Source organism: Musa acuminata, chromosome BXJ2-1 (genome assembly GCF_036884655.1).
Source record: "Musa acuminata AAA Group cultivar baxijiao chromosome BXJ2-1, Cavendish_Baxijiao_AAA, whole genome shotgun sequence".
Lineage (NCBI taxonomy): Eukaryota > Viridiplantae > Streptophyta > Magnoliopsida > Zingiberales > Musaceae > Musa > Musa acuminata.
In genome coordinates, this window is record NC_088338.1 from 3,625,898 (window position 1) to 3,649,576 (window position 23,679).

General features: G+C 49.9%; 2 protein-coding genes across 2 annotated transcripts; one reads left to right on the top strand and one right to left on the bottom strand.

The window, feature by feature from the left end:
- The first annotated feature begins 279 nt into the window (after positions 1–279).
- Positions 280–20,621, top strand: LOC135598483 (phospholipase D delta-like). The gene is made up of 10 exons (XM_065092323.1): positions 280–1,273; positions 12,912–13,032; positions 14,164–14,354; positions 15,546–15,830; positions 15,903–15,971; positions 16,211–16,358; positions 16,902–17,052; positions 17,685–17,847; positions 18,647–18,844; positions 20,199–20,621. The coding sequence occupies exons 1-10, from the start codon at positions 299–301 to the stop codon at positions 20,490–20,492; spliced, it is 2,595 nt and encodes an 864-aa protein (XP_064948395.1). The 5' UTR covers positions 280–298; the 3' UTR covers positions 20,493–20,621.
- Positions 20,622–20,662: 41 nt separating this feature from the next.
- On the bottom strand, positions 20,663–21,452 carry LOC103985417 (plastocyanin). The gene has a single exon (XM_009403105.3). It carries the CDS (start codon positions 21,328–21,330, stop codon positions 20,818–20,820), a length of 513 nt encoding a protein of 170 aa, XP_009401380.2. The 5' UTR covers positions 21,331–21,452; the 3' UTR covers positions 20,663–20,817.
- Positions 21,453–23,679: the final 2,227 nt, after the last annotated feature.

The following is a 23,679-nucleotide window of genomic DNA, read 5'->3' on the forward strand; positions in this document are numbered from 1 at the left end:
ATAAATCGTAAAATTTATTTTACACTCCCAATAGAAACCCAAAATGTGAGATTTCTTTCATGAATTCTTACAAAAACACGTGTGTTGGGGTTTATTGGGTACACGTGCATCACGTTGCGAAGTGATGATGCGCCGTGATTCCCGTACGCGAGGCATCAAAGGGGTTTCGCGAATCTTAACGCATGACCCCGCACGACCTGACCGTTGCGCCAGTTGCCACCTCCTCGGCCTCCTCACCGCCCCACCCCAAATCTCTCCGCTTTATCTCAGACCGCGAAGCCTCCTCCTCCCCTCCTGAATGTTCCATCTTGACGCCCCTGCTGTTCCCTTCGCCATCGGCTCGATGGGATCCCACTCCGCCGCCGATGAGGCTATCCTCCTCCACGGCGACATCCACCTGTCCGTGCTCGCGGCACGCCGCCTCCCCAACATGGACATGCTCTCCGAGTACCTCCGCCGCTGCTTCGCCCCATGCAGCCCTGTCCTCCCTAGTAGCGACTCCGACCCCACCCCCGACCACGGCCGCCGCGGCCACCGCAAGAAGATCGCCACCGCCGACCCCTACGTCACCGCCTTGCTCGCCGGCGCCACCGTCGCCCGCACCCGCGTTATCCACAACTCCCAGAACCCCATCTGGAACGAGCGCTTCAAGATCCCCGTCGCCCACAGCGCCGCGGCCCTCGTTCTCCACGTCAAGGACAACGACGTCTTCGGCTCCCAGCTCATCGGCACCGTCTCCATTCCCGTTGCCCGCGTCGCCTCCGGCGAGGTGATCGACGAATGGTTCCCGGTGATCGCGCCCAGTGGGAGGACGCCGAAGCCCGATACCGCCCTCCGCGTGTCCCTCCAGTACACGCCCGTGGAGGAGAGCGTGGAGCACAGGCATGGGATCGCCGGGGATCCCGACAAGCGCGGGGTGAGCGATGCCTACTTCCCCGTCCGGAAGGGGTGCTTGGTGACGCTCTACCAGGACGCACATGTCAGGGATGGCGAGCTCCCAGAGATTAGGCTCGAGGAAGGAGCCATCTTTGAGCATAACAAGTGCTGGGAGGACATCTACCATGCCATTCTCGAGGCGCATCACTTGATTTATATCACCGGTTGGTCTATATATCACAAGGTGAAGCTGGTGAGAGAGCCGACGAGGCCGCTGCCGACTGCGGGGCAGCTGACGTTGGGGGAGCTGCTCAAGTACAAGTCCCAGGAGGGGGTTCGGGTGTGCATGTTGGTTTGGGACGACAAGACTTCTCACCATAATTTCTTCATCAAGACGGTAAGAGGAATCCAATCTTCAGTTCTGCATAGATTACTTCCTGGCAGCATCGTTGTTTCCAGTGTCATTCATGATGTTCAATCTTTGACTTTGTCAGCACAATCCAATCTGACTGGACACATATTTTCCCAATTCTTGAGTTCCTTGATCTTATAGCGTTCGATTGAGTAATACTTTTCAGATTTCTTGAGTACATCTTCCACTGGGAGATGTACCACTCTTTACAGATGTGTTTTGTTCCACAACAGTGAGTATTAGATTTGACAGGGAAAATAATGGCACGGTTGACGCACCATGACGACAGCCTCCGGCCAAAGCAATAACGCCGACTAGACTCGCCCTGACGACCCCCGCTGTCGAGAGGCGACGCCCGACCCTGCATGGTTGACCACGGCCAGGCCGGACAACAACCTGCCCCTCGCCCATACCCTGCTACGAGCCACTCCGCCACGCGACCCCAGCGGCCGTGTCAGACGCCATCAGAGGTACCACCTCACTCCAGCAGGCGGTCAAGTCAGGTAACACGTGATTTCTCTATAAATACCCCCAAGTCCTGAACAAAAGGGGAGACTCTCTCAACACGCTCAATACTGGGGAGACTTTTCCTCCTCCCAAAACCCCCTCCACATCCTTCGTTAACTTGATCGTCGGAGGGGCCGGGTCAAGCACCCCGACCCGGCCTTGATGCAGGTGCAAAGCCTTCGGAGATCACCGCCCAGGGGGACCCAGCGGGCTCGGGGAGACTCCTCATCCTTTGACCACCACCTTCCGGACCCGGACCAAGCCGCGACGACCTCAGGGCCACGGCTGAACAGTTACTGACCGTAACATTTTGGCGCTAGAAGGAGGGCCCGGAATGTCGACTGGCCAGCAAACCCGCCCCGGCGATTCCCCGGCTGCGAGAGATCATCCTCCACGGGAAGAGCCCCAAGAGGGGCGCCTCGCTTCGACTTCGGAGCAATACTGGCGCCTGTTCAATGATCCGGGCCTGTCACCGCCCGACGCCACCATCGTCCCCCCGTCAGTTTCCCCCGAGGCCTTCCACGACCTCGTCCACCAAGTGAGGACACTGGCAGGCATGGTGCAAGCCATCGTTCCGCTCATCCCCCAGCCGGAGCCCCTGCAAACGGACCAGCCCGTGCACCAACGGGAGCCTGCCCCTCGGGAGCACGCGCCACCCCCCAGGCCTCCTCAGTCGCCCCGAAACCAAGCGACCCGGCAAAGGGATCGGGAAACCGTGGGCACGTCGAGTCGCCCCGAGCCCGAATGGCCACCCGAGAACTCAACCCACGCCTTGCAGGCGCAACTGCATCTCTTTAATCAACGCTTGAACGAGGTACAACAAGAAGTTCGCAGGACGAAGGGAGAGCCCGGAACGGAAGGGTATCAAGGATCCCCATTCGCGCCCGAAATACAAGACCAGGCTATCCCGCAGCACTTTCGGCTCCCATCCCTGGACGCCTACAACGGCGCCGCCGACCCCGCGGATCACGTAGCCGCGTTCCGCGCCCAAATGGCGCTGTACGGAACCTCCGACGCCCTGATGTGCAGGGCATTCCCGACAACCTTGAGGGGGCCGGCCCGCGCATGGTACGGTAGCCTCAAGGCGGGAACCATCTCCTCTTTCGACCAGCTTGCCCGGGACTTTGAGCTCAACTTCCTCGCCTACGCCCGCCCGAAGCCATCCACGGCGCTACTCCTCGGACTCAACCAAGGGGAGGATGAGTCCCTTTCCCATTTTCTGGACCGCTTCACGACGCAGATCCGAGGGCTCTCGGACGCTCATCCTTCCCTATTGATGCAGGCATTCACGATAGGCTTACGACCCTCCCGGTTCTTCTGGTCCCTGGTAGAACGACCACCCACAACGGTGCCAGAGATGCTTCAACGGGCGAGCCAATTCGTCGCGGAAGAGACATGGATGGCCGGGAAACCAAGGGGACACAGGGGAGCCAAATCGGAGCCGCCTCGGCAGCAACAGCCGCCAACATCTCGGCGCAGGTCGGACAGATCTGACCCAGCGGTTCCGAGGCCCCCCCTGCCGGCCTTGAATTCATCTCAAACAGACATATTCCTTCATATAAGGGGAAAAGGTTTGCTCAAGGAGCCCTACCCGATGAGTGACCCTCGGGCACTGGCAGATCAGTCGAAATACTGCCGCTTTCACCGACAACGTGGGCACGACACCGAACAATGCCGGGAGTTGAAAAAGCAGATTGAGGAACTCATTCGCAGGGGGCACCTCGACCAATATCTCCGCCCGAACAAAGAATCTTCTCCCCGCCCAGAAGGACCCGTCGAGCGGCGGATCGACGTGATATCAGGCGGCCCCGCATCCGGCGGAGACTCCATGGCACGCAAGAAGGCATACGCCCGAGCCGCCTCAGCTGAGGCTCCCAGACACGCGCCCGGACCCAGTGTCACTTTCCCGGCCGGGGCGTATGAACAGGCCGAACACGATGATGCACTCGTGATATCGGCCAGGATCGCTAACGCGCAAGTACAAAGGATCATGGTCGACACCGGAAGCTCGGCCGACATACTATACCTCGACGCCTACCGAAAGCTCGGCCTCCCCGGAGATAGCATGAAGCCGGTGTCCTCGGCACTCACCGGCTTCACCGATGACTCAGTCTCACCACTGGGGACGGTTACTTTGCCTCTGACCCTGGGAGTTCCGCCAAAGTCGAAGACGACGATGACCAACTTCTTAGTCATCGACCTCCCCGCCGCTTACAACGCCATCCTTGGCCGCCCGACACTCAACAAAGTTAGAGCTGTCGTTTCGACCTACTATCAGACTGTGAAGTTCCCGACCTTGGCAGGAACCGGCGAAGCTGCGGGAAGCCCTCGAGAATCCCGGCGCTGCTACCTGACTGCCGTCTCGCTACCTAAGAAGCTCAGGGTCGAACCACCGTTGACGGACCCCCGAGAAGCACAGAGGTCGGCCCCCCATGTCGAGCCGAAGGGAACCACAGTCGCCATACCGCTACAAAAAGATCACCCGGAACGGGCGATTAGGGTCGGGTCAGAGCTACCCGAGCCCGAACGAGAGCAACTTGTCGGCCTCCTTCAAGAAAACGCTGATGTCTTCGCTTGGTCACCATCGGACATGACGGGCGTTGACCCAGGGGTCGCCCTGCATCGCCTCAGCATCTCCACCGACGGTCGCCCGGTGAAACAAAAGCTGAGGCAGCAAGCCCCGGAGCGGCAGACAGCCATACAAGAAGAAGTGACTCGCCTCTTGAAGGCAGGCTTCATAAAAGAAGCTGGGTACCCACAATGGCTGTCCAATGTAGTTCTTGTCAAAAAAGCAAATGGAAGCTGGAGGATGTGCGTTGACTACACTAGCCTTAACGAAGCATGTCCGAAAGACTGCTACCCCCTACCAAGGGTCGACCAGCTGGTTGACGCTACGGCAGGGCACGCCCGCCTGTCATTCATGGACGCCTTTTCAGGCTATAACCAGATCAGGATGGCACCTGAGGATCAAGAGCACACGGCCTTCATCACCAACCAAGGGGTCTACTTTTATAAGGTCATGCCCTTCGGGCTGAAGAACGCCGGCGCGACCTATCAGAGGGCAGTAAACAAGGCATTCGCCCACTAGATCGGCCGCAACATGGAGGTGTACGTCGACGACATGATCGTAAAGAGCCAAGAAGCTGGGACTCACTTGGCTGATCTGACCGAAGCTTTCGCTACACTCCGCCAGATCGGCATGCGGCTCAACCCCGCGAAATGCGCCTTCGGTGTCGCGTCAGGAAAATTCCTCGGATTCATCGTGCATGAGAGAGGGATCGACGCCAACCCCGGGAAGCTCCAGGCAATCATCAACATGCAATCGCCCCGGACTACCAAGGATTTGCAGCGCCTCAATGGGAAACTCGTCGCCATGTCCCGATTCCTTGCTCGGTCAGGAGATCGCTGTTTTCCCTTCTTCAAGGCACTACAAAATCCGAGAGGCTTCCAATGGACGACAGAATGCGAGGAAGCCTTCCAGCAAATAAAACGACACCTGGCCAACCTCCCGCGGCTCGCCTCGGTCACCCCCGGCGAAAAGCTGAGCGTCTACCTGGCCGCCTCCCCACGCGCGGTAAGCTCCGTCCTGGTTAAAGAAAGCTCCAGCGGCCAACTCCCGGTCTACTACACAAGCCACGTCCTCAGCGGCCCGGAGGAGCGATACCCTCCGATCGAGAAGCTGGCGCTCGCCCTTGTGTTGTCCGCCCGGAAGCTGCGTCCCTAAATTTGATGTGGCAGGACGACTCCTCAAATGGGCAGTAGAGCTCGGCGAACATGACATACGGTACGTACCCCGAACGGCCATCAAAGCCCAGTCCGTCGCCGACTTCATCGCGGAGCTAACCCAAGACGAGAGCGGGAGCCTCGGACGACCCCCCGAGGCCTGGGTCCTGCACGTCGACGGATCGGCCAACTCAAAGGGGGCGGGCGCGGGGTTGGTGCTCCGAGCCCCCGACGGGCGGTCATTCGAGCGCTCCCTCCGCTTCGGGTTCCGCGCCACTAATAACGAAGCAGAGTATGAAGCACTCCTGGCGGGGCTCAGATTGGCGCTCGAGATGCAGGTGGACTCCCTCTGCGTCCACACGGATTCCCAACTAGTGGCCGAGCAACTCCGTGGAGGATATGAGGCTCGCGACCAGACCATGGCAAGATACCTGGCACAGGTGCGGAACTTAGCCACGAAGTTCCATCATTTTACATTGTCTAATGTCCCAAGGGCGGAGAACGAGCGCGCTGACGCGCTGGCTAAGCTGGCCTCGAAACCTGCCCCCGAAGTCGGGCCGGAGGTCGAGGAGCTACCCGCCCGTGCCTTTAAAGTCGCGACCGCGGCTGCCTGCAGCGCGTCCTCCTGGGTGCAAGAACTGCTGCGCTACAAACGGGACGGAATTCTTCCGCCCGACAAAGCAACAGCCCGGCGCCTGCTTCGCACGCACGCAAGGTATATTGAGGCAGGCGGGCGACTCTACAAGCGATCCTTCTCGTACCCCCTCCTGCGGTGCTTGGAGCCCGACGAGGCGCAAACCGTCCTGGCGGAGATACATGAGGGTGCCTGCGGCGAACACATCGGCGGGCGAACCTTAGCACATAAAATACTCCGCCAAGGCTACTATTGGCCGACCATGCGCCGGGATGCGATAACACACGTGCAGCGGTGTATCTCATGCCAAGAGCACGCCCGCACACCTCGGCTCCCGGTAGTCCCGCTAGCCCCTATCGACTGCGCTTGGCCGTTTGCACAATGGGGGTTAGACATCCTCGGGCCCTTCCCCTTAGCCGCAGGGCAGCGGAGATACCTCATCGTCAGCGTAGATTACTTCACGAAGTGGGTTGAGGCCGAACCACTGGCGAAAATCACGGCGCAGCAAGTGGAGAAGTTCATCTGGAGAAACTTGATCACCCGTTTCGGCCTGCCCAAAACCATTATTACGGATAACGGGCCCCAGTTCTCCAGTCAGAGGTTTCGAGAATTTTGCGCAAGACAGGGAGTCCAACTGAAGTACAGTTCGGTCGCTCACCCCCAAACGAACGGGCTAACAGAAGTGACCAACCGGTCCATCCTGGACGGGCTCAAAAGAAGAGTGTCCGCGGCTCGGACGACCTGGACGGACGAGCTCCCGAGTGTGCTATGGGCGCTGCGCACCACGCCGAAAACAGCAACCGGAGAATCCCCATACAGCCTAGCATTCGGTACCGAGGCGGTACTTCCCCCCGAGATAGCCGTTGCCACCCTCCGGACGAAAGTCTACGACGAGGAAACCTCGGATGAAGGACTACAAGCCGCCCTCGACTTGCTAGAAGAGCGGCGCGCCGACGCACATGTAAGAGCCCTCTCCTACAAGAGGGCGGTCGCAAGGGTCTACAACCGAAAGGTGAGACCCCGACCTATTAGGTTGGGCGACCTGGTCCTGCGGCGGGCTGAGGTCAGTGACCCGACCCGACAAAGAGGCAAGCTAGCCCCCAGTTGGGAAGGCCCCTATCGGGTGACCGAAGTCATCGGAACCGGCGCATTCCGGCTCACCACAATAGAAGGTCAGTCCCTGCCAAGGACCTGGAATGCACAAAACCTCAAAAAGTTCTTTCCATAGGACTTGGCCGGTTACGGAACTCCGAAAAAAGAAGATAGATCATGTTCATTCTAAAGCAAAGGAGGTGTCACAAAAAAAAAAAAAAAAAAAAAAAAACAGAAGCAAAAAATACAAAGGACATCAGTCCTCGGGGGCGTCAGGGCTATCATCAAAAGGAACGTCGGCCGGCATGTCGACGCTCAGATCTTCAGGGAAGGAGCCGAAGGGATCCTCCACGACCTCCGAGTCGGGGTTGCGTGCCTTGAAGCGGGCGAGGGCAACCCGATACCCATACTCATACGAGACCCGCCCGGTCCGGACAAGACCTAGCTGAAAGCACGAGGAAGCCTTGTAGTCCTCGACCAGCTTCTTGTCCTTCGCCGGCCGTTGGCGGATCTCGGCCTCCAAGGCCTCGGTAGCCCTCGACGCCTCAGCCCGCGCCTCCTCCAGACGTCGAATCAGCTCGACGGAGTCGGACCTCGCCGAGCGGGACTCTACCATTGTCGCCCTCAGGTGAGCCTGCGACTTCGCGTTGCGCGCCTCGGACGCCTCCAGCTGCGTCTGCAACTCCGCGAGTCGCTCGGAGGACGCCTGGAGTTCCGAAGTCAGCCGCGCCACCTCGGCCTCCAGGCCCAAGGCACGTTGCTCAGCAACGGCCACCGCCTCGGGGCCAGCCCCGGCACGGGCCTCGTCCGCTTGCCGCCGGAGCTCGACGTTGCGGCAGCTCAAGGCAGCAATGACTTGTCCCGCGTCTCGAACGCGGTCCATCAAAGCGTTTGCATAGTGGTTGCCCTGAGGGAAGGACGAGGTCAAAGTTAGAATCAGACCCTTCCAAAAACAGACGAACCAAGGGGCGAGAGGATGCTTACCCACAACAAGGACTTTGCTGCCTTGCTGAGCAAAGCGTCGGAGGGCAGGGAGTACAGGTCCCGGGCTATGTCAGGGTGAAGCCCGCCACGGATGAACCTGCCCGCGACACCTCCGTCGGCCCACACCCGGGTGCCCCGGGTAAGGCCCTCCCACCGGGCCACCAGTGGATCGGTGGCCACGCCGCGGGGAAGAGCACCCACCTCCCGCATCAGGTACGGCTCATCCTCCCTTAGCGGAAGGCAGAGAAGCTCGCGGACGGAAGGATGGCGAGCCGCCTCCGCCACCGCACCCCCGCTCGGACCGGCCTCGCCTTCTCCGAGGCTTCCAGCAGGACCCTCCACTGCCGGCGCCACCGCGGCTCCCGTTGCCGGAGCGGCAACCACCTCGAGATCTCCGCTTGACGGCGCCCGCGCCCTCTTCCGAGGCCGGCCCGCCTCAATGTCCACGGGAGCCTCCCTTGAGCCCGCCTTGGCGACAGAGGGAGACCGGCCCGACGCAGCGGCGGTCTTCCCCCCACGCAAATCCTCGAGACGCACCATGTCTGCCAAGAAGGATCAGAATGGCTGTTAGCCAAGCGGCAACACGTAAAAAGAACAAGGGGAAAATGGAGCCGCTCCTCGGAGCGTACCTAGAGGCACTGGGCTAAGACCCGCCTCTACTAACCACCGCTCGGACATGCTCCGGATGGCTTGGGAGGACGGGAGGATTTCTCTGAGCCGCCGAAGCCCCAGGCGCTCATCGTCATCTAAAACCGGGGGGGTATTGTCTATCACGCGCGCCCCCCAGCGGACGCCGAACCCCCAGTCTCCCGAGCGACTGACAAAAAAGAAGCGCTCCTTCCACCCCTTGTTACTGGAAGGAGCCCCACTCACCCTGAAACCCATTCGGGCGGACAGATGGTAACCCCCCGACCCCCGGAAGAGACGAAAGCAGGAGAGGAAGAGAGATCGTGTCGGGGGAATCTCAGCATAATGGCATTCGCCTAAGAACGCCACCAGATAGCGCCATGAGTTCGGCGCCGTTTGGGACGGGGAGATACGCCACCAAGAAAGACAGGAAACTATGACAGGGTGCAGAGGGAGGCGTAGCCCGGCCTCGAAAGCATCAAGGGTAAGGGCAAAGCCCCTAGGGATGGGGTCGTATGCACGTTGGCCAGGCTCAGGGGCTTGAAGGACAAACTCCTCCGGGACGCCATAGCGATCCCGGAGGAGACTTAGCGCTGACTCACTCACGGTGGAGTCGTGATCATGGGGCCACATCAAGGCCTCAAGCGCCTTGGTCTTCTTCCCTTCCGACGACGACGCGAGGTCCGACGAAGCCGCCGCCCCGCCGGCCCTCGAGGAAGAAGAAAGTGAGCAGGAAGAAGAGGACGCCATTCTTACTGACCTTCGGCAAGGGAGGACGGTTAGCACGGACAGGGCAAGGAGACGCAAGGCAGTAGGACGCGTTCAGAGAAAAAGATGTTCCCCCTACAGCCTGCCTCACACTACTTATAAGCCGGCCGCATCCCTCCGGAGCCGGCGACTCCTCATCTCCCGAGGTCCGCTGCAGGGGGGAAAAAGGGGCGCCCCCTCGCAATAAATACGGCCTGTCACGGCAGAGGGCTGCGGCGCAGCACGGGCATCAAAGCACTCATCATACCAGCCTCGGGGGCAGTAATCGAGGCGAACTTAAGCGCGTTAACCGCGCTTAGCCCTAATCATATCAAGCTCGAAACCCGGCGGACGCCGAAAGGGAACGGGCCCCTTGACCTTCCCCAGAGAAAAGCCGGCGCAGACCGCCCGAGGCCTCCTCGGTCGCTCAATGCCCGAGGCCACCTCCTCGGTCGCTCAATGCCCGAGGCCTCCTCGGTCGCTCAATGCCCGAGGCCTCCTCGGTCGCTTAATGCCCGAGGCCACCTCCTCGGTCGCTTAATGCCCGAGGCCTCCTCGGTCGCTCAATGCCCGAGGCCTCCTCGGTCGCTCAATGCCCGAGGCCTCCTCGGTCGCTCAATGCCCGAGGCCACCTCCTCGGTCGCTCAATGCCCGAGTCCACCTCCTCGGTCGCTCAATGCCCGAGGCCTCCTCGGTCGCTTAATGCCCGAGGCCACCTCCTCGGTCGCTCAATGCCCGAGGCCTCCTCGGTCGCTCAATACGGCCTGTCACGGCAGAGGGCTGCGGCGCAGCACGGGCATCAAAGCACTCATCATACCAGCCTCGGGGGCAGTAATCGAGGCGAACTTAAGCGCGTTAACCGCGCTTAGCCCTAATTATATCAGGCTCGAAACCCGGCGGACGCCGAAAGGGAACGGGCCCCTTGACCTTCCCCAGAGAAAAGCCGGCGTAGACCGCCCGAGGCCTCCTCGGTCGCTCAATGCCCGAGGCCACCTCCTTGGTCGCTCAATGCCCGAGGCCTCCTCGGTCGCTCAATGCCCGAGGCCACCTCCTCGGTCGCTCAATGCCCGAGGCCACCTCCTCGGTCGCTTAATGCCCGAGGCCTCCTCGGTCGCTCAATGCCCGAGGCCACCTCCTCGGTCGCTCAATGCCCGAGGCCTCCTCGGTCGCTTAATGCCCGAGGCCACCTCCTCGGTCGCTAAATGCCCGAGGCCACCTCCTCGGTCGCTCAATGCCCGAGGCCTCCTCGGTCGCTCAATGCCCGAGGCCTCCTCGGTCGCTCAATTCCCGAGGCCACCTCCTTGGTCGCTCAATGCCCAAGGCCTCCTCGGTCGCTCAATGCCCGAGGCCACCTCCTCGGTCGCTCAATGCCCGAGGCCACCTCCTCGGTCGCTCAATGCCCGAGGCCTCCTCGGTCGCTCAATGCCCGAGGCCTCCTCGGTCGCTCAATGCCCGAGGCCACCTCCTCGGTCGCTTAATGCCCGAGGCCTCCTCGGTCGCTCAATGCCCGAGGCCCCCTCCTCGGTCGCTTAATGCCCGAGGCCTCCTCGGTCGCTCAATGCCCGAGGCCACCTCCTCGGTCGCTCAATGCCCGAGGCCACCTCCTCGGTCGCTTAATGCCCGAGGCCTCCTCGGTCGCTCAATGCCCGAGGCCACCTCCTCGGTCGCTTAATGCCCGAGGCCTCCTCGGTCGCTCAATGCCCGAGGCCACCTCCTCGGTCGCTCAATGCCCGAGGCCACCTCCTCGGTCGCTCAATGCCCGAGGCCTCCTCGGTCGCTCAATGCCCGAGGCCTCCTCGGTCGCTCAATGCCCGAGGCCTCCTCGGTCGCTCAATGCCCGAGGCCTCCTCCTCGGTCGCTCAATGCCCGAGGCCACCTCCTCGGTCGCTCAATGCCCGAGGCCACCTCCTCGGTCGCTCAATGCCCGAGGCCTCCTCGGTCGCTCAATGCCCGAGGCCACCTCCTCGGTCGCTCAATGCCCGAGGCCACCTCCTCGGTCGCTCAATGCCCGAGGCCTCCTCGGTCGCTCAATGCCCGAGGCCACCTCCTCGGTCGCTTAATGCCCGAGGCCTCCTCGGTCGCTCAATGCCCGAGGCCTCCTCCTCGGTCGCTTAATGCCCGAGGCCTCTCGGTCGCTCAATGCCCGAGGCCTCTCGGTCGCTCAATGCCCGAGGCCACCTCCTCGGTCGCTCAATGCCCGAGGCCACCTCCTCGGTCGCTCAATGCCCGAGGCCACCTCCTCGGTCGCTCAATGCTCAAGGCCACCTCCTCGGTCTCTCAATGCCCGAGGCCTCCTCGGTCGCTCAATGCCCGAGGCCTCCTCGGTCGCTCAATGCCCGAGGCCACCTCCTCGGTCGCTTAATGCCCGAGGCCACCTCCTCGGTCGCTCAATGCCCGAGGCCACCTCCTCGGTCGCTTAATGCCCGAGGCATCCCAGCTCGGTCACCCCACTCCTCCGTCGCACAACCCCCTCAAAACAAGATGAACTGAGCCGCCCATCGCCCGTGGCCGCCTCAACACCAAGAGACGCAGCCATGCCTCGAGCTCCCTTCCCCACCGGCGCATGGCTCCTTTTGGGGGGGGAATATGATAGGGAAAATAATGGCACGGTTGACGCACCATGACGACAGCCTCCGGCCAAAGCAATAACGCCGACTAGACTCGCCCTGACGACCCCCGCTGTCGAGAGGCGACGCCCGACCCTGCATGGTTGACCACGGCCAGGCCGGACAACAACCTGCCCCTCGCCCATACCCTGCTACGAGCCACTCCGCCACGCGACCCCAGCAGCCGCGTCAGACGCCATCAGAGGTACCACCTCACTCCAGCAGGCGGTCAAGTCAGGTAACACGTGATTTCTCTATAAATACCCCCAAGTCCTGAACAAAAGGGGAGACTCTCTCAACACGCTCAATACTGGGGAGACTTTTCCTCCTCCCAAAACCCCCTCCACATCCTTCGTTAACTTGATCGTCGGAGGGGCCGGGTCAAGCACCCCGACCCGGCCTTGATGCAGGTGCAAAGCCTTCGGAGATCACCGCCCAGGGGGACCCAGCGGGCTCGGGGAGACTCCTCATCCTTTGACCACCACCTTCCGGACCCGGACCAAGCCGCGACGACCTCAGGGCCACGGCTGAACAGTTACTGACCGTAACAAGATTCATTATGTGCTTGTGGCAATTCAAGGAAATTAGTACAGGCTAATTTGCTTGTGATTTACGAAATATATCATGATCAGGGAGTCTTGACTGGCATTTTAGTGAACTTAATTGATATACTTTAGTTGGATATCTGACCTTTCTCTGGCAGGAAGGAGTAATGCAAACTCACGATGAAGAAACTCGGAAGTTTTTCAAGCATTCCTCTGTCATTTGTGTTCTAGCACCTCGTTATGCGAGCAGTAAGCTTAGCTTTGTCAAGCAGCAGGCATGTTTTACACCATAATATTTCCCATCTGTTGTGATTCTTAGATCAACTAATCAAGATTTCCCTTGAATTACAAAGATGTTTGAAGGACCAATCAATGAAGTTCTCCTTTGGTAGTGAAATTAAAAGTAAATGGTTTTTTGTATATTAAACTCTGAAGTCTTTGGAAGTTGCATATGAATTCATTAATTTGTTATTTTCACATACTTGGCCACAAAAAATCAAATAATAGGTCACATTAATCCTTCAGTTTATGTTACCATAACAACAAGATATTAATATGTCCTTTTCATGGTTGTTAGGGCTTTCTTCTTCCTTGGAACCATACCTTTTCGAAGTTGAAAAAGAAACTTTATGCTCTCTTTTTAATATACTCCTAACCATTTTTAAGCCCCTATCCAGAATTCAATCTTGACATTTTAAACTGTCTATATCTTTATGAGGCTTTGCATTTGGTTCAAAAATTTTTATACTTTGATTTTTTTGAAAATAAATGTATTTCCATTAACATTTCATTTAAATTATAAAGTCTTGCAGGATGTGGTCACAAGGGCTTGGAGAGATACATTTATTCAAATTCCAGATGTTTACATGGATGGTCTTTTAGGGACAAAAGATGGATGGTTAGAGAAAAGAAAACTATCAACTATCAGGATAAAAATAAGAACAATAAATATAGTATAAAACCAAAATTAGACATCATTTCCTCTTTAGGGTATATAATTAGTGTCATCTCTTTTTCTCAGTAATCAGAACAATCTTCATGGTTTTCTTGCATGCCACAGAACTTGGTCTATTTTATTTATCGTTTTCCCTCTCAATTATTGCTTACTTTGATAAAAGATATTGGATATATAAAATCTTGTGAACTAACTAAAGTAATAAGTTTATAATGGTAGCTCTTACACTTAACAGAAGAGTAGAACAGGAGGAAAGTGAAGAGGAGGAACAAACAAAAATTGCCATAGCCTATGATTAGGACAAAATAATCTACTATGTTTAAACAATTGGTGCCAATTAGCTTACCATGTACACTGTACAAATATACAGCTTGTTGTTTTATCTGATTTGCACAGGTCCATTGAGAAGAAAATAAAATTGTATAGTTACCTTGCGTTTCCTCTTTATCAGGTAGTTGGAACTCTCTTTACGCACCACCAGAAATGTGTACTTGTTGACACACAGGCATCTGGGAATAATAGAAAAATAACTGCTTTCATAGGAGGTCTGGATCTTTGTGATGGCCGCTATGATACACCAGAGCATAGACTTTTTCGTGAACTTGACAGTGTCTTTTTGAATGATTTTCATAATCCTACATTTGCTGTGAGTATATTTTTCCTTTCTCTTCTCATTTTTCCTCTCAAAATGTTTTTTTTTCTTGTGTAATTTATAAAGTTTAGCTATTCAGATTGCAAGTTCACTTAATTCTCTTTGATTAGTTTTGAGGTCCTTTGTTGTTGAAATGACTCTAGTGAGACACTTACTAAACCAGTTTTTTTATTAGATGACTCATTCTTTCTACCTATTGGTCTTCAAGTGTCAGTTACACCAACTTTCTCTTCCTGAATCATTTATGAACTGCTTGGTCAGCTTATTGTCATCACTCATCATAGTGTAGTTTCCTTATGTCCATATTTAAGTTAATGTAGTCAGTGATAGACACTAGACAGTACACACACTGATAAAATATTGCTGTGCACATTCCTATATCTTCTGGTAAGCCTTGTTTTCAAACAATGATCCATTATCTTATAATTGTCATGCTTAATAAGTAATCAAAGTTTTATCAAAGATCTAATGAACCTGAGACGTTTAATCATCACTGCAGAAGGAATTTATTATAACAGCAATATTAGAGATTTTATAATCAAAGCCAAGTATTGTGAAGGTTTACCTCTACCTCTCTATTTCTCTGTCCAAGTGGCTTTATCATTGTGCATTTACAGCAGAGCTGTAGCAAACTCATGATTTTCATTTAATATCACCTAATAATCAACAAAGTATATGATCATGAAGTCTTCTATGAATACTAATCTTTTCTCTGCTATATCTTCACATATATGGTATTTTCTCAAAAAGAAATAAATCATTAGTTGTACAGACTCAGATTGTTGGATGCATACATGTACAGGAAGGAATCAGGTATAGAGTACCTGTCTATTAACCGTTAAAATTGAAAAAATGTTGACAAAAATGAACAGACTTCCAAATATTTTGGCATCTACAATTCTCAGGATGATGCATGTGCTATTTTCTTTTTTTATGATTTGTGATCATAGTTGATAGATTAATTTACATCAACATAGACAGATCAATATTGCAATGGTAAAAAGAAAATTCTAATTTTCATGATTAGAGCAAGTCAGTTATGTTTGCTTAATTCATACTAACTATGATTTTGACAGTCTGCTTGCATGAGCCCTAAACATACATGTTTGCTTATTGAACATCTACTAGCTTTGATATTATATTGGTTCATGTTATCTTTTTCTTTTGTATTAGGGTGATCCACAGTTAGAAACTAAAGGACCAAGACAACCATGGCATGATTTACACTGCAGAATTGAAGGTCCAGCTGCTTATGATGTTCTGGAGAATTTTGAACAGCACTGGTGTAAGGCAACAAAATGGCGAGAATTTGGGCTACGTTTTAAAAAAAAGGTATCCCACTGGCACGATGATGCTTTAATAAAGCTTGAACGGATTTCATGGATAATTAGTCCTTCACCTACTGTTCCAAATGATGATCCAAGTTTATGGGTTGCAAGTGAAGAAGATGCTGGACCTTGGCATGTTCAGGTTGTATAACATACAATTACTAGTAATAAGAAATTTTATTATATTTTTAGTGACTGAATGTTAAGTTTACAGATTTTTCGATCTATAGACTCTGGATCAGTAAAGGGATTTCCGAAGAACCCTCAAGAAGCCTTACGAAAGGTTAGTCTCTTGTCATGGAGTATGTCTACTTTATACTAGTACAACTTCTATTACAACTTATCAAGTCTATTATTTTTCTATTTTGATGATGCCAATTTATACAAACCTATTTGACTCATACTTCAGTTTTAAATAAAGTTGTATAGCTTCATCATTTCCATTATTTTTTCAATAAAAGCTAGTTACTTGGTTCATTTCAATCTGGATCTTATAGGCTAATCTACTATCAACTGTTGCAGAACCTTGTCTGTCAAAAGAATCTGATCATCGATAAGAGCATCCACACAGCATATGTGAGGGCAATCAGATCTGCACAACATTTCATATATATTGAGAATCAGTATTTTCTGGGGTCTTCTTATGCTTGGCCATTTTATAAAAATTCAGGTTCGCTCAAGTCCATTTTACTAGTATGTTATTTTTAACATGTAATAAAACCACACCGTAATCTTTAAGTTGCCAGTTTTCTGAAAACTCGACCCTTGGAGCACCCTCCTACATGTAAGAAAATCGCATCTCCCAACATCACAAACATGTCTATCACTTTAGTTTGCTTGCAGCATTCCTAACAATGATGCTGAGTGAAGTAACCAATGCTTCTACAAAGATGCACTCAACTATTGATCACATGATTTTTTTTCTTAATTAGTTTTCTAGATGCTTATATCATCAATATTTGGCTTTATTTATATTAACTATGCCTTTTCTGATGTGAATTAAATTCGAAAAATGTAGTTTTATGTCTGGTCTTCATAATCTGGCAAAGATTTATGAGCACTTTGCTAGACTATGAGCACTTTGCTAGATTTGGTTAAATAAAAGTATAGCTGCAGACTTATGCTAAATGATGCATAAGAGCCATCCTTTCTTTGAAGAATTATTGTTAGTTGCTGAGGCTCTTTTTAATAAAAGCTTCCTTGACATCAACAGGTGCTGATAATCTGATACCTATGGAATTAGCATTAAAAATTGCTGGCAAAATTAAAGCCAAAGAGCGGTTTGCTGTATACGTGGTTATACCTATGTGGCCTGAAGGAGTCCCTACTACTTCCAGTGTGCAAGAAATCCTCTTCTGGCAGGTATCATCTCATTTATATAGAACATCAAATTGTTTGTTTTTTCCTGAATGGCAAATGATTGATGAACATTTTATTGAGCTTCTCTTAAACAAAAAAGATGTTACTTTTTTTCCTTTTGCAAAATCAATTTAGTTAAATTAATTATATTATTGTAGTATTCTATTTAATTGATTTATGTATAGGGATGTTGAGCAGTTAGAATACAACATGGACAAGTGTTGCTGAGATGAGGGTGTTGAGATTGATGTTTGGGATTGTTAGAGGACATAATAAGAAATGTTTATGTTTGTAAATTTGATACAGCTTCAACAGAAGACAAATGAGGAAAATTTGTTTATGATGTGATGAACATGTCCAAGGGAGACATTTGGTTAAATGAGATGAGTTGATAACAACTGATCGTGCGAGAGAAGTAGAGGGAGACTTAAGAACTTACCAAAAACATTTACTATTCAACTTAGGGATAAGTGTCATGCAGCATTCTTACTACAAATAATCACACCAACCAAGTGACAGCATAGTTTTTGGATTCTTTGAGTTGATCTTGCCTTCATTTTGTTACTTTATGGGCTTTCTTAATCTCTATCTCAATGCTACTTAAATTACATTGTTTCGTCCTTGCAGGGTCAGTGACTATGCAGATGATGTATGAAATCATTGCAAAGGAGCTTAAAGCTGTGAACTCCGAAGATTCACATCCGCAAGATTATCTTAATTTCTACTGTCTTGGAAACCGTGAAGAATTGTCCAAGGATGAGTTGCAATCAAATGGTCACTCTTCAGAAAGAAGTCCAGTGGTACTATATTCATAAGCATCCAGGAACTTGACTATGTTATTTTTTTGTTCAAGTATATCAAGTCTCAAAAGCTTTCTTGTAGTACTTGGTAATCTTATAGACCTAGACTGCTTTCTCTAGGTTGATACGCCTTCTCATAGCTACTAATTTTGTCAGACTCAAAGCTCTTCTGTGTGTGCAGCAAACAAGCAAAGGTAAATTAGATCTACTTCGCAGTGCAAATAAATTCATTTCAAGATTAAATAACTTGTGTTGCAATCATAACCGACCAAAGATTCTGAGACATTTTTAGAAGTGAAGGAACTTATAGGCAATCAATTTCTTTGCTTGTCTTTATAATTTGCTGTAATCATACTAGAGAGTTCATATGTGGAGAACTATTTCACTCCCACATTGGTTTTATACATGCAAAAGCGGTTTCATCAGAGTCACACAAGCTAGATAAAATAAGAAATTAAGAACTATATCAAAATTGGTAAACATTCATGAGTATATGGTTAATATCCATGAATATTTGCTGGTTAAAATGTCAGCTGTTTTCTTTGTGAACAATATGTTTCTTACTATTAAGATGGTTATCATTATCTTCTCATCATTCAGCCAATTCCAAATCATCTTTCCTTCGTTTTCTTTTCTTTATTGATACATGTTCTCTTCTTCTCTGATTATTAGAACAGCATTTGTGCTTCTTTTTTAATATAGAAACAGATTCTAAGGCCTTTCGAAAAGATATAGTTGTTAACTTATTGTATTATGGTTCACAATAATTACTTACAGTTGCCATCTAAATTTTACCCAGGTCTTCACACAAAAGTCTCGGCGATTCATGATATATGTTCATGCAAAAGGGATGATTGTAGATGATGAATACGTTATAATGGGATCTTCTAACATCAATCAAAGATCTCTGGCTGGTTCAAGAGATACCGAAATCGCCATGGGTGCATACCAACCTCATCAAACATGGGCTGAGAAAGAAAGGCACCCACATGGTCAGGTTGGTGACATTATATTCTTGGCTCTTTTCCTTTCTGTGTCTTCTCAAATTTAACATGGGCATTTATTGATATAAATATCTATTTGGAACATGTCTGTTTTTAAAAGATCTTATTAGCATTTATTAATCTTCTCAAGTTGTTTTCTGGTCATTGATTAGAATGTTTTTTTCTTTGTTATATAATCATTACAGTTTCCTGTTATTGGATCAGCTAGTGTGAGAGCAATCTAGGAAATAGTTAATTGCAAGCTTAGAAGAGACGTGGACTGGGTGCAACAATTACTCCCTAGTTAATCTGCTACACTAAGAAAAGCTACACAAGCTTAGATGGACAATTTTAGAGATAAAAAGTGCTACTGAATACTTGAAATTATGTTAGAACTTTGAAATATCGCAACGGAAAAAGTATCGTAAAATGATTGGTGCAGACAGAACTGCCCTGAGTAATGATGTCGATTGAAGTGATATCATGATATCAATGCTTGACATGATTTTTAATGGAAGGAATGCAAAGTTTCATGTTCTCCAGTTGTGTCATGGCTGAAGACACAAAATTATGATATCAATTAAATAAGGTTGTTTTATAGATGCAACCAATCTTTTTTTTTTTTTGTCTTGAAACATTGACTACACTTCCCACTTCATATTTCATTCACTCCCAGGGCAAAGCTTAGACTTGAGGAGATCATCAATGAAGAGTAGGTTTCGAGATGCTAGTATTTCTAAATAGGTCGGAGAAGCGGCTGAGTGATGACCTATTTAAATGCTTGAGCAATAATATGACAATAAGTTGTAGGTTGTTAATGTTGTAAGCCATATCCAATTTGGCACTAGGACACCGAGGAGTTGCACAAGGCTTCCTGGGTATATGAATCTCATCTCCATCAAAATTAAGAAAAGGAAATGCCTTCAAGGAGATCATAGTTGAAAAGTAGGTCTCAAGATCTAGTGTTTCTAACTAGGTGGGAGAAGCAGCTGAGTGCAATAATATATGACAGCATGTTATATTTAACACTATGATAATTGTTGTACAAGGCTTCCTGCATATATGAATGCCATCTCCATCAAAATTAGGAAAAGGAATTGTGTTCAAGTAGATCGTCGACGAAGGTTAGATTTCAAGATTCTGACCAGATGGGAGAAGCAGCTGAGTGCATTACCTGTTCTAACTGTTTGAGTAGGTTGTCAATGTAGTAAGCATTTGTGCTCTATCTAGATAAAATTTTGATTCCCAAGTTAGCGTTAGGATATTGGAATTGTCATCTCCATCACAATTAGGCAAAGTAAATGTCTAAGTCCTGTTATGAAATTTCATTATCTTGTATCCTGACTGCATTTTGATGCTCTGCTGCAGATATATGGATACAGGATGTCTCTCTGGGCAGAGCAGCTGGGATCGGTAGACGAACGATTCGAGCAGCCCGACAGCTTGGAGTGCGTAAGACTCGTGAACAAGATAGCCGACGATAACTGGTGCAGGTACGCCGCTAAGGAGGTGAGTTCACTGACCGGCCATGTTCTCAAGTACCCAATCAAGGTAGAAGCTGATGGCAAAGTAGGAGCTCTGCCCGACCAACAGTGTTTCCCCGACGTCGGAGGTAAGATCTTAGGAGCCCCCACAAGTCTTCCTGACACACTAACCATGTAGCAGTATATCCTCAGATCAAATGCAGTCATACAGAACAAAGATTTGTCATTTTAGTCATGCTAGATAACTTTGACATGTTCATTTGCATGGAGTTCTAAAATCTTATTCTGATGCAAAGATAAGCACTCATTCTTCATGGATCATCAATTTCTTTTTCATCAGAAGATAGCTTCATACAACAGAATTATTATTGATAATAAATGTCAAGACAAATATACAGATGAGTAGTGAGCAAAACACTACTCGAATTCTTCTTCCATTTGACACAGAAGAGAAGAGGAGAGGAGAGGAGAGGAAAGGAGAGGCGGCGGTGGCAGACTAGGCATCAGTTGACTGTGACTTTTCCGACCATTCCTGCTCCCTGGTGCGGCGAGCAGTAGAAGGTGTAGGTGCCCTTCTCGTTCAAGGTCACCGAGTAGGTCTCCCCGGGGGCGTTGAGTAGGTCCTCCTCGCTCATGGAGATGGCCGCGGCGTCGACGCCCTTGGGGATCTCGTCCTCGTCGAAGATGACGTTGTGGGGGAAGGCCTGGTTGTTCTTGAACACGATCGCCTCCCCGGCGGCCACGCTGAACTCGCCTGGCACGAAGGCCAGCGACCCGTCGTTGCCCCCCAGCAGCACCTCGAGGGCCAGCGCGTTGCCCGTCGCGAGCAGCGCGCTGGCGGCCGCGGCCGCGGCCACGGCCGCCACTTTCACCTCCTTGAGGGAGGCCCTCGCGGACACGCCGGCCACCTTCGCCCTGGGGCCCGCCACGGCAACGATGGCGCCGGACCTTGCGGCGGTTGCCTTGAGACCGGTGAAGGAGGGGATGGTGACTGCTGTGGTGGTCATGCTGGCCATTGCTCACGCTGTTACCGTCTTCTTCAACCGAGGTTGCAGTGGTAGGCTACATATATCTATTGAGAGAGAAAGAGAAAGTAGATGATGAGATCGTGTCTGAGCCAATCGAGAGAGAGAGAGCGGGGGCGGTGGGCGCTGCAATGGGTGGCGGAGAGAGGAGGGGAAATCGTATCGGGCTGCTTCTATAGGCTGAAACGAGATGTGATAAGGTGATGGTATTTGCCGACATGGCATGGATGTAGGCGAACGAGCGGTGGTTAACAGGAGTTAACCGACGGTGGAGATCGTCCTAATCAAGAACAAAGGTCATGATCGTTACTTTCGTAAATATCCATGGGCAAATACCTTAAAAAAAATCTCTTATTTTCTTTTTTGTTTTTTCCCTAATCAACCTCCTATTTCTATTTATTCAAGCGCACCTCTTATTTTCCAAGAGATGAAATTGCTTCTCGCCTTGCCCTATCGGTCATCGCATTTGCCCCATCGCCTCTACCCCTAGTGTCGCTTGCCACCTCTATTGCAAGGCCACCCCACCTTTGCTGATTGTTGTATCTGCTTTTTATTGTCCTTGCTTGTATGCCCTCACTCTCGTCATCATTCTTGCTCACGTGTTCTCGTTTTCATTATCGTCCTTGCTCGTGTGCCCTCATCGGTGCACTCTCGTCATCCTCGCTCATGCACTCTTGCCCTTGTCTCCCATGCACCTACAATAAGAGATGAAAAAAACTTTTATCTTGTGACAAGAGTGTTAGATGGAGGTGACGAGACATTACTCATCTTCGTGGCAAAACTCTAAACACAGAGGATAAGATGCCTTGTCGATGACCCTCGGGAGGAGGAGGGGGACCACTATGTGTAGAGCAACATAGAGGGTGACTAGTGCTCGATGATCATCATGGTGCACAAACAAGGTGGATGGAGGATATGACGATGAAGACAATGGTGCATGAATGAGGTGAGGTTGATGATTAGCAAGAGCGACAGAAAAAAAGGAGAAGAGAGACGAGAATGACGAGACCTCATGACGAGGTAGAGGTGGTAGACAGCAACGAGGGGTGAAGACGACAAAGGATGGTGAGAGGCGAGTGTGACGACGACAATCGACGGGTCAAGGTTAAGGGTAATTTTGTTCTTTAGAAAATAAGAGATACAATACGAAAATAATCGAAAAGAAGGGGTATTAAACAGGAAAAAATAAAAATAAAAGGCTTATTCAAAGTAATCTGACTAATATCTTTTATTATAATTATTAGAAATGACTTATTTCTAAAAGAATTGTGGGAAATTTGGGGAATAGGAATCTAGTGGATGAATTAGAATTACTAGTTGGGAATTACTAGTTAGTAGTGCTGAAATCCATTGATGCAAAATTATTAGAATTACTAGTTGGGAATAACTTATTCATAGAATAATTGAAAGAAATAAAGGGAATAAAAATCTCATGGATCTGAACATCATAGTGATTGTGACGTTTGTAATCATAAAGTCCAACCATTTTTTTTATTCCAATGCAAAATTATTACAATTACCATTGAGGAGAGATTTAATCTTAACTTTCAAATGATAATTATTTTTAGTTTTGTTGAAATATGATGGATGGTTCCTTTAAAACTAATAATGATATCTTAGGTATAGACTATTAATTTTTTAAGATAACATATTATTTTTATCTGAGCTCCATATTTTGTGATTAGATTTCTTAATATAGAATGTATAAGCTTGGAAGTAATATAAAATAGGTTGGATTAGAATCAAATAACTCATCCAAAACAAGTATTTCAGAAAAAAAAAATGAAGTCAATGTTGTGAACTATATTGTCAAATCAAAATGACAACTGTGAAATTAATATGCACAACTGATATTTTAAGCATGATTAAGTCATGAAACCTTACAAAACATCATGAAAATTTGGATTATTTTCATACATCAAGAAGTCCCAAAGGACAAACAAAAAGGGGAAAGTTGGATTTTAACTTTATGATGGCAAATACCAACTTCAGTTGATTCAAAATATTGATGAATCATCAAGGATGTACGATACCAAGACTTTAATAGATCATCCAAGTTCTTAGATTTCGAATCCCATCTTCACTATCTAAAAAATATTATCTCTATCGATTACTATTTCATTGTCAGTATCAAAATGATACTGCCAAATCTCAATACATCAACATGATAAAGACAGAGACTGTGCTTAATTTCTTTGTTAATTAGAGCTTCATTGACTTTTTACTTGGAAATTATCTTCAACAATATATAATTACAAGTCTAGATTTTCTATTCCTTTGTGTGCGAGCATCCTTTTCCTCTATTATAAGTACTATACTTGTTTTAATAAATCATTGACA